General features: G+C 28.5%; 1 protein-coding gene across 1 annotated transcript; it reads left to right on the plus strand.

Annotated features, from left to right (window-relative positions):
• The first annotated feature begins 1,441 nt into the window (after positions 1-1,441).
• Positions 1,442-14,195, plus strand: LOC111312965 (agamous-like MADS-box protein AP1). The gene is made up of 8 exons (XM_022913757.2): positions 1,442-1,898; positions 12,644-12,722; positions 13,007-13,071; positions 13,156-13,255; positions 13,340-13,381; positions 13,467-13,508; positions 13,608-13,720; positions 13,856-14,195. The coding sequence occupies exons 1-8, from the start codon at positions 1,714-1,716 to the stop codon at positions 13,965-13,967; spliced, it is 738 nt and encodes a 245-aa protein (XP_022769492.2). The 5' UTR covers positions 1,442-1,713; the 3' UTR covers positions 13,968-14,195.
• The last annotated feature ends 799 nt before the right edge of the window (positions 14,196-14,994 follow it).

Raw genomic sequence — 14,994 nt, forward strand, 5'->3', positions numbered from 1 at the left:
AGATTTCCTAAAATCCCATTATCACAAATAAATTTTTTTTTTTATAATAATTAAATAAATCTAACGATAGAACCTCTTCAAAACATAATAAATAGTCTTATTAAATACTTTTGAGGTGAGAGAATGTCTTAAAATTATTATCAACATATTGGAGTAACTTTAAGATAATTTTCAATAACTAATTATTTGATAAAATTTTTAAATCTTCAAATAACACAAAACCAAACTAATACTATCCTTTACATGTATGTTGTAGAGGTTCTATAATTTTTCTTCTATGTAACCAAAATTTGGGATCTAATTTTGATTTCATATATTATAGTATATCTTTTAAAAATATCTGAGTCAAGCTTAAAAATTTTCTTTAAAATGAGACAAATTCAGTTAGGTGATTAATCATACCTAAATAAAAAATTTGCATTTGTATAAAAAATTGGTAATTTGAATTTGTATCCTAATATTTGCTTAATACTTTAATATAAAATTTAACAAAATTTAAAAAATATAGATTAATGCATATAAAATAATTAAATACTCTATTCGATTAATTTAATTGATAACAAAAATTTTTTTTTTTTATTAAAAGTGTTCATGATCATGTTAAATCCCATTAAAACTTTTAATTGTTGTTCAAGACTAAGCTTTCTTTTTTCATAAAAACCCAATCATTATAAAATAAATATATAAAAATTTATTTTATTAATATTTTAAACTAAAATCTAAGATTAAATTTAAATAAAAATAAAAATTTTATTTAATAAAATAATAATTTAAATCGAATTAAATTCAAAATTTAAAATCCTTCTATAAGGTTAATCTAAATAAAACCCGACCAATTGGTCTAACGATAATATATGATTTATAGATAATTTTATTTTTTATTAATCAAAATTCAATTATTATAGATAATATTTTAAGAATAAAATTTGAAAATTATAACATTAATATGAGAAAATGTACTTCTAAAATCATAGAAAAAAATAAAAGATTTATAAACTTGAAAAATACCTTACCAATTTTATTATTAAGAAAAAAAAATCGTTTAAATTAAGTTTTTGGACAAAATTTAAATTGATCTTAATTAAAAACAAATAAAAGTACTATTAAAGAAAAATAAAATAATAAAAAAGAAAGAGTGATAACTAAATAAAAAGAAATGGAAGAAAAAAAGAATTTCGTGACCGTACAACAATGGGCCAGCACCAAAAATAGTTAAAACCCACGGACAAAATGTAAAATCTATGCGGCCTAGAGAGCAGACAAAAAAGATGGTTGCAGGTGTTTGAGCCAATCAAAATTCGACAACGCTTTTGACCAAACCATCCTTTGTTTTCCAATACCACCCCTTTCGACATCCAATCTGCTTTCCTTCACCAATGTGGTTTCCATCTTTTCTTTATATATTTCCACTGTAACATGTATATATATATATATATACACACGCACGCACAGACACGCTAGTTCCCTCACCCCACTCCACTCCCTCTCCCCCTTATGCTCTCCCACACCAGCATTTTTGTTGCCTTAGCCAGCAGCCAAAGAGATCATCAAGGGAACCATTTTTTTTTTTGGACAAAAGATAGCCTGAGAAAGTGATAGCAATCCCCTTCTTCTCTGTCTCTGAACCCAGTGTCAGTTTCCTGCTTCTGGGTGTTTTGAGTTTGTTGATTAAGATCGAAATTTTCAAGAAAAGAAAGGAAGGATAATATCAGCATGGGGAGGGGTAGGGTTCAGCTGAAGAGAATAGAGAACAAGATCAACAGGCAAGTGACTTTTTCAAAGAGAAGGTCGGGTTTGTTGAAGAAAGCCCATGAGATCTCTATCCTTTGTGATGCTGAGGTTGCTGTGATTATCTTCTCAACAAAAGGGAAGCTCTTTGAATACTCTACCGATTCTTGGTACGATTGTTTTTCTTAATTTAAAACTGCTTTATCCTTTTTCATTCCATCTTTGTTTCTTTCCCTTAAGTCTTCATATTTCATAGTCTTTTCTAATTTCCTCTTTTTTCTTCGCATTTTTGAATTGCTAATAACAGCAATAAAGTGATTTGCTTTTACCTTTATTATGATTGATTCATCGAAAAAAAAAAAGAAATAAAACCAGCTGGTGAAGTCTTTGTATTGTAGTAATGAACAGTAAAGCACAGTAAAGAATGAACACATGGGCTGAGAGAAAGAAAGAGTATTAGACGTGTAGGAAGAGATCTCATTGTGAATATGTTACGCTACAATCTTAATACTTCTATTAATGGTGAAGTCTAATCTTTGTTTGAACAAAGCTTCAAGAAATTCTAATTTAAGCAAAAAAAAAAAATTTCCAGTCAACTCTACTATAATTTTCTTGAGACTTTTACATTTTGGTTTACCAATAAAAAATTAGAGAAATTTCTTGTTTAGGAAAGCGAGCAGTTGGACAAAAATTGGTACATTTGACAAGACTAGTGATAGTTCTATCAGCTTTAGCTTCCACCAGGTGAGGTGCCGGGGGGGGGGGGGGGGCGCTGAAGACGGCTATGCTCAACTTGACAGCTGCTTCCATGTAAACCAAGGCTTACATGAAATAGTATATGAAAAGGATTCTTTGATCGAACTGCGAAGCATGCATGTTTTCAACAGATAATAGTAATGGGTCAAGGGAAAGTTTGGGCTTGGGGGACCCTTGGGCTCTCTTTTGGGCATTAATTTATGGTCATTGACTTATAGATAATGTGTTTTCTTAGTAAAATAAGTACTTCAATTCCGGCCCTTTCAGATTTTTGGTCTCTCAAACATCTTAGGTTAGGATTGTTTCGATAAAAATGGCTTTTAAAAATTGATTTTTAAAGATTATTTATATTTCTTGAATTAAAAAAAAATTTATGTTATTTAAATGAATTAATAAAAAATATTTTTTATTATTTTGAAAATTTTATTTTTTAAATAATATTAATTATTATTAAAATATTAAAATTATTTATTATTAAAATATATGGGAATTATTTATTATTAAAATTATTAATATTAAAAAAAATTATATTTTAATAATAATATTTAATATTAAAATATTATGTTAATATACAAAATATTTAAAATAAAACTACTTTTATTTTATATTATTTATTAATATATTGTAATATTATTTATTAATAGTATATTATTTATGAATATATTATAATATTATTTATTAATATATGATTTATTAATATAATATTGTTTATGAATATATCATAATATTACTTATACAATATTATTTATTAATGCATTATAATATAATATTATTTATTAATATAATATTTTTATAAATAAAATTATACTCGAAAATATTAATAAATTATTTTACTCATAGATAATTATTTTTTTTAAAATGTCTTTCTCTTTTCAAATTCATAAGACAATTTCTAAAAAAAAAGATCTCATTTTTTATTAATCAATAAATTATTTTTTGCTGATTAATAATTATTTTTTATTGATTAATCTGTCAAATAAATACTTAAAAATATAAAAATTATTTTTCACGAAATAGAAAAAGCCTTAATGTTTAGATGGAGAGGCTTAGATTGAAAAGGTTTGGATGGAGAGGCTTAGAGAGAAGCCAACTACTTTAATGATTCATACCCCAAATTAATTCATATTTTCATATGATGAGATGTTATCATAAGTTATCATAAGCTTCTTGGGTTTCGAGCAAGCTCAGGTTTTTCAAACTATCACCTCTAGTTGAAGTTTGAACAACTCCAAAGTCAAGATGAAGATATAAATAGTTAATATATTTCTTGGATGTTGATGTTACCTCTTTGAGAGCTAAAAATGGAATTATTTTTATGGTTAATTATAAAAAAATATTTTTGAGTAGCATTTAGTTTTTGTTACTTAAGTAAATGATTACTTAAATAATAAAACCATACTATATTGATTTAATGTTTAAATAATATAAATTTCATATTTTGGAAATTGTTCATTCTGTCAACTTTTTCTATTATTTCTTTCTTTCTTGTTATATGTCATTTTCTATTTTCAAATAATTAAATATTCATTTAACTATGCTTCATCTTTTTTTTTAATGAATCATGAGTATATATATTATTCAAACAACAATTTTGTTTTAAACTTGCCTGCATGCAGCTTGTGTGTCGAGCCAATAAGCTGCTTAATTTACAATGCCATCGTGGCATCGGGTTGCTGGGTGATTTTCTTCTTTTTTTTTCCCCTTCCAAAAGATTAATTTTTTAAATAATTTTTTCCGTTATCTGTATTGTTTCCCAATTAGCAAATGGTTTCTTATGTTTTAATTCTTTAGTAATATCAGCATTAATTTTTTTGTAATTAAAACTGTCCAAAATTGAATTTTAATTACTTAAATTAAAAATTAAAATTTTTTAACATACATATAAGTATTAGAAGGTTTTATTCGGTCGATTCGGTTAATTTCGAATTAAATTATTTAAAATCAAATTAATCACATTATATTATATTATTTTATTAACTGAACTAAATTTATGAGTTTTGAAATTAACCAATTGAATTTAATTAAGTCGGTTATTCATTTTTTTGGTTAATCAAAAAATAAATACATTTAAAGTAAATTATATTAGAAACTCTTAATTTCTCATATCTTAAACAAACTAAATAAAAATTTTTAATAAAATATTCAAATATTATAATATTATATCAAAAACTCTTAACAAGTTATAAAATTAAGTGATCTATTTCAAATATTTTTCATACTCTATTTGGATTATGTTATAATTTGATTAAAATTTTGATTAATTTGATTAATTCAGTTTTCGAATTGAATTAATCGAAAATCAAAATTTTTTAAAAATCATTTTCGTTAATCGATCAAAATTAATTCAATGATCAATCGATTAACTAAATTAAATTGATTTAATTAATTAATTTGATTAATTAATTTGATTAAAATTGAATTATGAATATCGCTAATAATTATTGACAATATCAACACTACTAATGGTTAATATGTTGTACTTAATTTTCAAAGAGGAAGCAAGGTACTTTAGGGAACTAATAACCTAGTAGCTTGGCTTTGATCAATTTCTTTCTTATTTTTCTTTGAATAAATTGATATTTTTACTGTTAAAAAGAAAAAAAAGCAAAGAAAAGGTTCCTAATTGGATTATCTTGAGAATTGCAACTTTTCAGAGTAAATATTAACTTTTGACTATATATGCAGTTAGATTTATTTTGGTAAAAAAAATTATGAAAAATTCAAGGGGGCAAGCTTATATTGAGTTTGCATATAGGCTAATGCAAGTGGCACGAATAAAAGTTTGGGTAATCTGAGTTAAAGCTAGAAGAGTAATAGGGTAAAAGAAAAAGGGATTAGATACCTTCCATTGATCAAGAAGGCACCTAAACCTTTTTAAATTAACCTAGCAATCACGTTAATCGGCTCTCGTTAAGAGGATTTATTAATATTTATTAATATTTTATTTGGATGACTTGTGAAAAAACTTTTCATCATACTATCATACCGTTTATCATTGATCTTTAGTTTTTCATAATAATTTATGTAGTTTGCAATTCACTTTGCCTAGTTTATACTACAGTTCATATGCATTTTAGTCTGCTAGCATGTGAATCTAGTAACATCACTAGTATAAAAAGTCACATGCTGGCATCTAATGTCCTTGACACTCCTAAGCTTCTTCAGTATCATATGTTTTCTTTAATTAGTTTAAGTAGTTACAGGATTCTTATAATTGTCCTTGGACGATTTTAAGGGCTTTTGCCTTAAGAAGCTACCGTTCATCCTTGTTTGACTGGTAGTGGACGTCCGCCAAAATATAGCTAGATGTCTTACACTTAACAGAGATTTGATTTGCTTGCTTTTAATCAGAGGAAAGCCACGTCAACTCTTGAAAAATTTTAGAATCATGAACTTGTTTTTACCGACAATAATCGCACACTGGTCTTGTCACCAGTGAGACCCTGAAAGCTAAAGTTGAGTCCATGAATGGTGAAATTAGGGCAGCTGCCCGTTTCATGTAATCAGCTAATATATATATATATTTTGGCTCAGCCACATTCAGCTAGGATTTATTCTTTGTTAAACAAAGCAGTTGGAAAATTTGCTCAAAGCTCTAACCTGTTAGCTACCTGTTTTTCAAAATGCATTGAAAAAATCATGTACGGATTAGTTATTTAAATCTCTAGATATGATTTCTCAATGAGACCTGATAAAGAACTCAAGAACTGTGGCTTTTTGTTTCTATTGTTAGTTGTTTTGAATGTTATATGGGTATGATATTCCACATTGATGGAAAGACTTATTATAAGAGCTATAAAAAAGACAACAAAATTCTTTGGTAGTTTGGTTAAGTGATATAATAACTTTATCACTCTATTTAAATAAATTCTTATAATTTAATTTATACTCAAATAAATTTTTATATTTTATTTTATATCCAAATAAATTTTTAATATTTAATTCACACTTAAATAAATCCTTAATATAAATCATTTTTTTAAATAAAAGCATATTTGGATACAAATAAAAGGATAAATGTTTATTTAGACACAATAAAAATATAAAAATTTATTTAAAAAATGGAATAGTTTAGAGTTTTTTTTAAAAATATTTTAAGTAATTTTAAAGTAAAAGATGGACATTTGGCATTTAATTTTTTGCTAGGTGAATATATTTAATTTTTTGTATTACATCTTTTATTTATTTTTAAATATTAATTTTATTTATATTTTGAATAATTGTGTTTTAAAAAATAATTACATAACAAAAGCGTTATAACTATATGAATAAAATGTCATGACTATTTGTCATTTATAAAAGATTTTTATATATAATTTTTTCACTACTTTGATTTAAAAAATTTTGAGTTTTATGGTATCTTAGAAGAATAATTACTCTCAAAAAAGTGTTTCACCCTTAAAAATCAAATGCGACTGTCCTTATTGTCATAGATGGGGAACTAAGTGAAGTAAAGAAGTTGAAAGGATATGTAAAAGTATGATTCCGAAATTATGAAGCAAGACTATATTAGAAGTCATGGATGCAAAGTATGTGAATTAGTAGGTAGGGAATTGGAAATTGTTGATTTAATTCTTGATCTGGTGAGAGAGAAACTTGCTGGAGAATGAGTAACACCTGTTGCAAAGTAAAAGATAAGGGCATAGAAGATAGTATTTTGGAGTGCGTTTCGACATTCAAGTCAGATAGATACATGAGAGTGAGGAAAGCAAAAGAGGATAAGAGGTAGCGAGACAGAGAGTAGAAAAGGTGTAAGAGTGAAGAATGATACATGTTTGGTTTAATTCTTTATTTTATTTCGCATGGATGATAATGTGGTTAGCTAATTCTAGGTGCAGTGAATTGTTAATAAACAATTCTAGGGTGAAAACGAATGCTTTAATTATTATGTCTAATTCTAGGGTGGTTGAAACTTGGCATTGGAAATTATGGAAGATATTTGAGGAAATAGATAGGCTCGAAAAGATATTGGAGTGATGGATTTTGTTCATTCTCACGAGGAAGTAATTTTTGGCCAAAATAGGAGTGGAGAGTTCTAATATTTTCCATGCTTGGCAGTAGTGAAAGCTCATTGTGATAATTTTGAACTATAAGCTAGGGTTCTTAGGCATGATTTTGTTGGACTCTGTTTTTACATAGATGTGTTGGATTGCAAAATTTTCTTCTATATATCAATAAAATCTATGGTTGAGGAAAAAAAAAAAGAAGAAGCACAAGAGTCACAAACTTGTAGTAGAATCCATTTTTAGAAACCTTACCAACATATTGTTAAGCGAGATTATCTGTGATGAACAAATAAGTTCAAATCAGAAAGAATACTGTTAACTTCATGACTAAAAAGTGTTAGGGATAATAACTTAAATCTCATAAGAGATTTGTTTGAGATTTGTTAGATATTGTTTTATGGACAAGAAGACTTACAGAAGAAAAATTTTAAAAGGAAAGATTTTTAAGACTTGGAGAAGAAAAATTCTAAAAGAAGGATTCTTAATCGACAAGTTTGTATGGTTATAAATAGGTGAAGTCTTTGCAGGGTTAGGCATGAGAAAAAGATGTAAGAGTTGTAGGATTTTGTAGGATAAACATCTCATAAGAGTGTTGAAATTTTACGTCTTATGAGTGTGTATGTTTATTTGTGAGTGGACTAGAAGAGACTGAAAGGATTCACATAGATATGATGTATGGGTACATATGGGTATGTGTTTGGTTGTGTTAAAAGGGTGCACATGAATATGTGTTTGTTTGGGTTAAAAATATTTTATAAGATTAGATGACATTGAAAAGGTTTATGTGTATTATTGTTGAGTGAGATTGATTTGATATATGTTTCTAATTTTTTACAATTAGTGGATCTTATTTTTTCGCTATGGACGAAGGTTAATTAGATCGAATCACGTTAAATTATTATCTCTGGTGTGATTGATTAATTGTTTGATTTCACTTCTGCTGGCGTAATTGGATTGAGGGTTTTTAGCTTAATAAATGGTATCAAAGTTGCAGTGATCCTTAATAAGTGATATTAGAGCTGAAGGTTCAAGATGTGAGAAGAGCTGAAGGTTTGAGATGTGAAAAAAATTGATGGTTCGACACATGAGAAGAGACAAGCCTAGAGGAGCTCAATTCAAGAAAAAAGTTTGAGTGCATGTTTTAAGAATTAATTTGTATGAAGTGTGAAGACACACAAAAGAAGATCGTGAGACTTATTGCAAATAAAGCGAATTATGTTTAACATAAGGACTGATAATTGATGAAATTTGAGTCTAAGTAGAGATTATTAGGAATAACGACTCAAATCTTATAAGAGATTTGTTTGAGATTTGTTAGATATTATTTGATAGACAAAAAAACTTGCAGAAGAAGAATTTTAAAAGAAAAAAAAATTCTTAATAGGCAAGTTTGATTTGCAAAAGAAGGATTCTAAAAAAATAAGAATTTTTAATAAGCAAATTTATATGATTATAAATAAGTGAGGTCTCTACAAAGTTAGATATGAAAAAAAGATGTAAGAGAGTTGTAGGGTTTTAAGAGATAAACATCCCATAGCGGTATTGGGACTTTATGTCTTATGAGTGTGTATATTTATTTGTAAATGGACTAGAAGAGACTGAGAAGATTCATATAGGTATGATGTATGGACATATATAGATATGTGTTTGATTGTGTTGAAATGGTATACATTGATATGTGTTTATTTGAGTTAAGAATACTTCATAAGACTAGAAGAGATTCAGAGAGTCTATGAGTATTAATTATTGAGTGAGATTGATTTGATGTATGTTTATAATTTTTTACAACTAATGGATTTTGTTTTTCATTCGTGGACATAGGTTAATTGGGTCGAACCACGTTAAATTGTTATCTCCTGTGTGATTAATTAATTGTTTAATTTTACTTTCGTTGGTGTGATTGGATTGAGGTTTTTTGGTCTAACAAAGAAAAAGTGATAAATTTGTTTAATTCATCCATTATGTATCACTTTTATCACCTTGTTATTTGTTAAAAAAACAAAGGCATAAAGTTCACTTCTGCATTGGTTGCAGGAGCAATGAATTGTTAATAAACAAAACATTTAGGCGTTGAGTTTCTTTCCTCCTAGGGCTTTTTTTTTTCTCGTTTCAACTCTGAATTTTGTTCCTTCTGCATTTTCCACCACAGTTTTTTCATTGCAAGGTAGAAGAAAGGGAATGGAGGTGCCACTGTACCAATACCTGGTTTTGAATTTAACATGTTATGTGAAATAGAGGGCAAAGTAAAAACTGTAATTTAGTTCAATTGGTTCACACAGTGAGTTTTAAGTTTTGGCATGTAGTAGGGCTAGTTTTTGAATCTCAACACTTGCAACTTTTTTTTTATCTTTAGCTTTGACCTCTTTTATAAAAAAAAAATAAAAAAAGTGTAGATGTGACCTCTTTTATAAAAGAAAGTGTGGGTAAAGACTTTTGGATTTTTTTGAAGTGAATCTGTTGAAAGTGATGTTAGGCAAAGACATGAATGTTGTTGGATTTTGCTTTGAATCTCATATTTTCACATCGAAAGTTAAAGTGAAGATAAGAATATGAGTTATCTTATATCCCACATCGAGAGTTTAGTAAAGGTATAAGGGTTTCACCCATATAAATAAGATGTTTTAGTTTTAGTTTAGTAATCCCAGATAGTTAGACACTAAGAGAATAGCTAAGTGAGTAGGTTATTAAAATTGTGTAATTAGATTTTGGTTAAGTTTTGAGTAAGGAGATTTTGGTGACTTTTTTCATTTCAAAAGTTTTTCAGTTGTGAAGATTTATTTGATAGAGTATTAGTTTTAGAGTTGGTTATTTTCGGTTAGGTTGAAACAAATATATTTGTGTACATTAGAGAGTAGTAAGTCCGAGGGAATGTCTGACAGTAATTGGAATATAATTTAAAAGAAAGTTGTTCGTACTATTAGAATGATGTTGATTAAGAGTACTCTAAAGAGTTTATGGGATAAGCTTGAAGGTATTTATGCATCGAAGTTGTTAACTAACAAATTATATTTGAAAATAAATTTGTATTCTCTGAAGATGAAATAAAGTATGAATCTTCATAATTACCTAAATGAGTTTAATAAATTTATTTTTTAATTGCTGACGATTTCTATTGATAAGTTAAAAGGTGAAGAGAAGGCTTTAATTTTGCTCTCATCTTTGCCCAAGTCTTATATGCCTTTAGTTCAAACTTTGTTGATTGATAGGTCTACTTTAAAGTTGGATGATGTGACTGTCCTGTTATGTGAGAATGAAAGGTTTATGGGAATACAAAACTCATCACTTAGGGGGAGTACACTAGCTGTAGAGAGTTTTGATTGAGGGAAGACTCAAAAGAGAATTGATGAATCAAGAGGGAGATCTAAGTCAACAGATAGAGATTATAATGACATAGAATATTATTATTGTGATAAAAAGGGACATATTCAAGTGCGCTATACAAAGTGGAGAAGGGATATGGTCGCTTTCAAAAGGATGCATGATGAAAAGAAATCGGATGAAGAAAAGAGTGATACTACTATTGTTGTGTCTGATGATGATAATGATGTTTTAACGACTTGTGTGGATGAGACTCAGATTTTGAAAGTTGATAAAGGTTGGGTTTTAGATTCAGCTGCTACAGTTTATGTTTGCAACAATAGGAGTTGCTTTGTGGAGTTGGATGAGAATGAGAGGTATAGGGATGTTTGTGGTTGCTAACAACGAAAATGTGCATATTCAAAACATTGGGAGTGCGCGTCTTAGATCTCACAATAGTGTTGTTAGGATACTTCGTCATGTAAAGTAGCTACGATTTGATTACTTTGGGTGAGTTAACTTCTCGGGAGTACACATACTATAGTAGTAGTGATTCATTAAAAGTGTAAAAAAATGATAGTGTGATTTTACGAGGGAATACGGCAAAAAATCACTTGTATGTGCTTGATGGAGGCTCAATTGCTGGGATTCCTGTGATGAAAGAAAAGAAAAAAGGCAAGCGTGTTAGCTTTGCAGATACTGTTGAAGTGTTTAGAGATTCAAGTCAAATGGAGCATTTGTTGGGTTTTGTCTTGAATCTTATAATCTCACATCAAAAGTTAAAGTGAAGTTATAAGAGTTTAAGTTGTCTTATATCCTACACTGAGAGTTTAGTAAAGGTATAAGGGTTTTACCCTTATAAATAAGATGTTTTGGTTTTAGTTTAATAATTTCAAATAGTTAGACACTAAGAGAGTAGTTAGGTGGCTATTAAAAGAGTGTAATTGAGTTTTTGGTTAAATTTTGAGTGAAGAGTTGACTTTTCTCATTCCAAAAGTCTCTCAATTATAAAAATTTATTTGATAGTGGATTTGGTTTGAAGTAAGCCATTTTAAGTTGGGTCGAAATAAATATATTTGTATTCTTATTCTTAATTTGAGCTTACTATTGAGTGTTGATATACGTGTTGATTTCCCAATAAATGCAACCAATATATGGGACACATATTTTGTCTGATACGTCCGCCGTTAATCCAAATAACATATAGGTCTACCAAGTTAGGAACGCTATCTGTATGATATTGACTTGGGATCTTGCCAGAATCCCGAGATTGCGCGCATCAAGTGAGTTGGGGACGTAGTCTCAAATTTATGCACGGCTGATAGCCAAAAAGTTGCAAGGCACATCTAATGACAAACTGGTGTTAGATGTAACCTCTTTCTACAGAAACTTTAATTACCACTCTGACTTTCTGATAACAAATCAAACTTTTACAATTTTGTACTTTGAAAATTTCCTAATATATGTTTTTTTACACTGAGACGTAGTCTTCTGCCTTTGGCTTTGTTGGTGTTTTCTTTTTCATCAAACTGTATAGGAATGAAGTGTCTTGTGCATATATACACTCCCTGTAGGCTAATTGAAAAGAATCTTGAAGACTTATCATGGCATTTCTGCCACATCAGATTGAAAATTTGAACTATAAAGAGAAAGGAAGGAAATGTTACAAATATGAACTATCCTTAAAGCTCTTAAGACAACCAGTACACTTAAATGTTTTGTATGGAATAAGCAGATAGACTAAGAAGTAAGCTGTAATTGCCTATTTAGAATAGAAGCACATTTAACCCTTCATTAATTTGTTTTCATTCTTTTTTGCTTGAGAATTACATAAATCATCTTTATCTCTTGTGCAGCATGGAGAGGATCCTTGAACGGTACGAAAGATATTCTTATGCAGAGAGGCAACTTGCTGCAAATGAAATTGATGAAAATGTAAACCCCCACTCTCTATGGAGAAATTTCCAAATTCTAGAATTTGTCAAGCATGCTTCCTTTTCTTTTTGCAGCCATCTTACACATGTTTCAGTAAGGATTCAAAGATGTGCTTTTATTCTATTTCAGATTAACAAGGATAACAATGTGAAATTAATCTTAGAGATGCCACTGCCAATTCAGTTGGATTATATTCTATGAGATGGAAATAATTGCATGCGTCCATGTTTTTCTAATTCTGTATCCTCAAAGAAAATAAAAGATAAATTCAATATGTTTTGCAGGGAAGCTGGACTCTGGAACATGCAAAACTTAAAGCCAGAATGGAAGTTTTACAAAGAAACGAAAGGTACTAAATTGATTCAAGGTTTCAAATGTATTTGGTCATCTTCAACCTTAAAAGAAATTATATTTAAAGAAAATATATTTGTAGGCATTATATGGGAGAAGATCTGGAGAATTCGAGTCTTAGAGAGCTTCAAAATTTGGAGCAACAACTTGATTCTGCCCTCAAACATATACGGTCAAGAAAGGTAAAATCACTTAAAGAATTTAAGCTTTTGATTGTGCAACTTGGGCCCAGAAAGCAACTTGACCTTGGAATGTTTCACTTACAGAATCAGCTCATGTTTGAATCAATTTCTGAGCTTCAGAAAAAGGTACTATATTATGTGGAAAAAACGTTTAAAATGTTTGTATGAACTTGAGCTACTGGACGGATTGCCTGATTTCTTCCATATGCAGGATAAGGCATTGCAAGAGCAGAATAACATACTGGCAAAGAAGGTGAAATTAAATTTCAATATCCACAATGTGAATTTTATGAACCTGATCGATCCTGTACTTCTGTAACAAGTACTAAAAATGTTGTTGGGCCAAAAATAGGTGAAGGAAAAGGAGAAGGCGGCTGCCCAGCAGGCACTATGGGAGCAGCAAAACCAATGCCAAGGCTCATCCTCCATGCTTCTGCCACAGCCAGTGCAGACCTTCGACATCAGGTTTCTATGAATCTCAGCTAATTGAAAACTGATGAGAAATTATAAACAAATCTAATTCTCTCCATTTTACCTCAATTTTATCAAAATATCAGTGACTCGGTGCCATGACTAATCTCATTAGAGTACATTGTGCAGTGGCACCTATGATGCAAGGAGCAGTGCTGGAAGAGAGGAGGAAAGTAATCCAGCACAACATGGTGTCGCCAATGCGCTGTTGCCACCTTGGATGATTCGCCATTTTGAATAACCAAACAAGTAAAAGTCCTTACTTTAGCATGTATGTAATTTTGATGCATAGTTACTACGCCACGGATTGATATATGACTTTTATCTGTATAGTCCAGTGGTGTAATAAAGTAATAATGTGTTGATATATAATAATAGTAATAATAAAAAAACCAACATAAATGTAACTACTATAATTACAATTTGGGTCCATATATATTTCCTATTCACCATTTCAGTTTCACTGATAAAAGTTATAAACTAAGAAGCAAGGGCAAAAATGCCATATAATTTGGATGATTTTTGTTATTTGAGGTTATCAGTATCAACTTTGATAAAATTAATAATCTTTTCAATAAAAAAAAAAAAGAAAAAAGAAAAAGGAAGTTTTTTTAATAGAAATGGATTGTTTTTTTTTTTTTTTTATGAAGAAATTATATTTTTTTCTTTTAAAGGATAGGGATGACTAAATTCTAACTCTTCTTTAATTAAAGAAATACGCCAATGAAATCTTAATTTGGAGGTAAAAAGTTCTTAGTTTAGTGGTTTGGTGGCAATATATGAAATATTATATCTAAGTATTTTTATAATATTTGTTTTTATATTAAAATTTTATATTCAAATAATAATAAATGTGTTAAAAACAATGAAAAGATTTGACAAATAGTAGTTTATGAAGATTTGATAATTTAAAATACGATATAATAGTACGTTATGAAAATGACATTAAAAAAGATATAAAAGTGATACGATTTAAAATTTTAACAAAAATTATATATAAAATTAATAAAATATATTTTATATCGATATAAATTTTGATTTATAATTTTTATATAAAATATGATATAAATACATAAATTATTAATATTTTTATATGACGTAAATATAGGAAATAATAGTCTTAGATTTAATTAATCTTTAAGACAAATCCAGGAAATTAAAACACCCTTAGACATCCTTTTGGTTTCTTCAGCTTGTAACAACTGCACGTGATTCACATTCAATAGCATGTGCAACTGCTTTATGACTTTGTCTTACAATTAATTTGA

The sequence above is a fragment of the Durio zibethinus genome, chromosome 9, assembly GCF_047325235.1.
Source record: "Durio zibethinus cultivar Kanyao isolate XHJ-2024 chromosome 9, ASM4732523v1, whole genome shotgun sequence".
Taxonomy (NCBI): domain Eukaryota; kingdom Viridiplantae; phylum Streptophyta; class Magnoliopsida; order Malvales; family Malvaceae; genus Durio; species Durio zibethinus.